General features: G+C 64.1%; 1 protein-coding gene across 1 annotated transcript in view; it reads left to right on the forward strand.

The window, feature by feature from the left end:
* Positions 1-301, forward strand: part of EMH_0069210 (uncharacterized protein) — a gene marked incomplete at both ends in the record, with an annotated part of 4,646 nt that overhangs the window by 963 nt on the left and 3,382 nt on the right. The window contains one exon of the mRNA XM_013498841.1: positions 1-299. Coding sequence (XP_013354295.1) covers positions 1-299 — 299 coding nt within the window. The remainder of the gene's footprint in view (positions 300-301) is intronic.

The raw sequence follows: 301 nt of genomic DNA on the forward strand, positions 1-301 counted from the left end.
GCAGCAGCAGCCACCGCAGTGGCAGCAGCAGCAGCAGCAGCAGCCCTGGAGCACTCAACAGACCTATCAGCAGCAACCGTGGCAGCAGCCGCTGCAGCAGCAGCCGCTGCAGCAGCAGCCTTGGCAGCAGCAGCAGCAGCAACCACGGGAGCAGCAGCAGCAATGGGCAGCAGCAGTAGATGCACGGAAGCAGCAGCAGACGGAGCTCCACACAGCAGAGGCTGCAGCACCGCAGCAGCAGAGAAACAGCTGTCTGTACACCTCGGCGGTGGCAGCAGGGACGAGGGAGACAGACCCTAAA

This window comes from Eimeria mitis, genomic scaffold (genome assembly GCF_000499745.2).
Source record: "Eimeria mitis Houghton genomic scaffold, Emh_scaff3753, whole genome shotgun sequence".
NCBI classification, from domain to species: Eukaryota; Apicomplexa; class Conoidasida; order Eucoccidiorida; family Eimeriidae; genus Eimeria; species Eimeria mitis.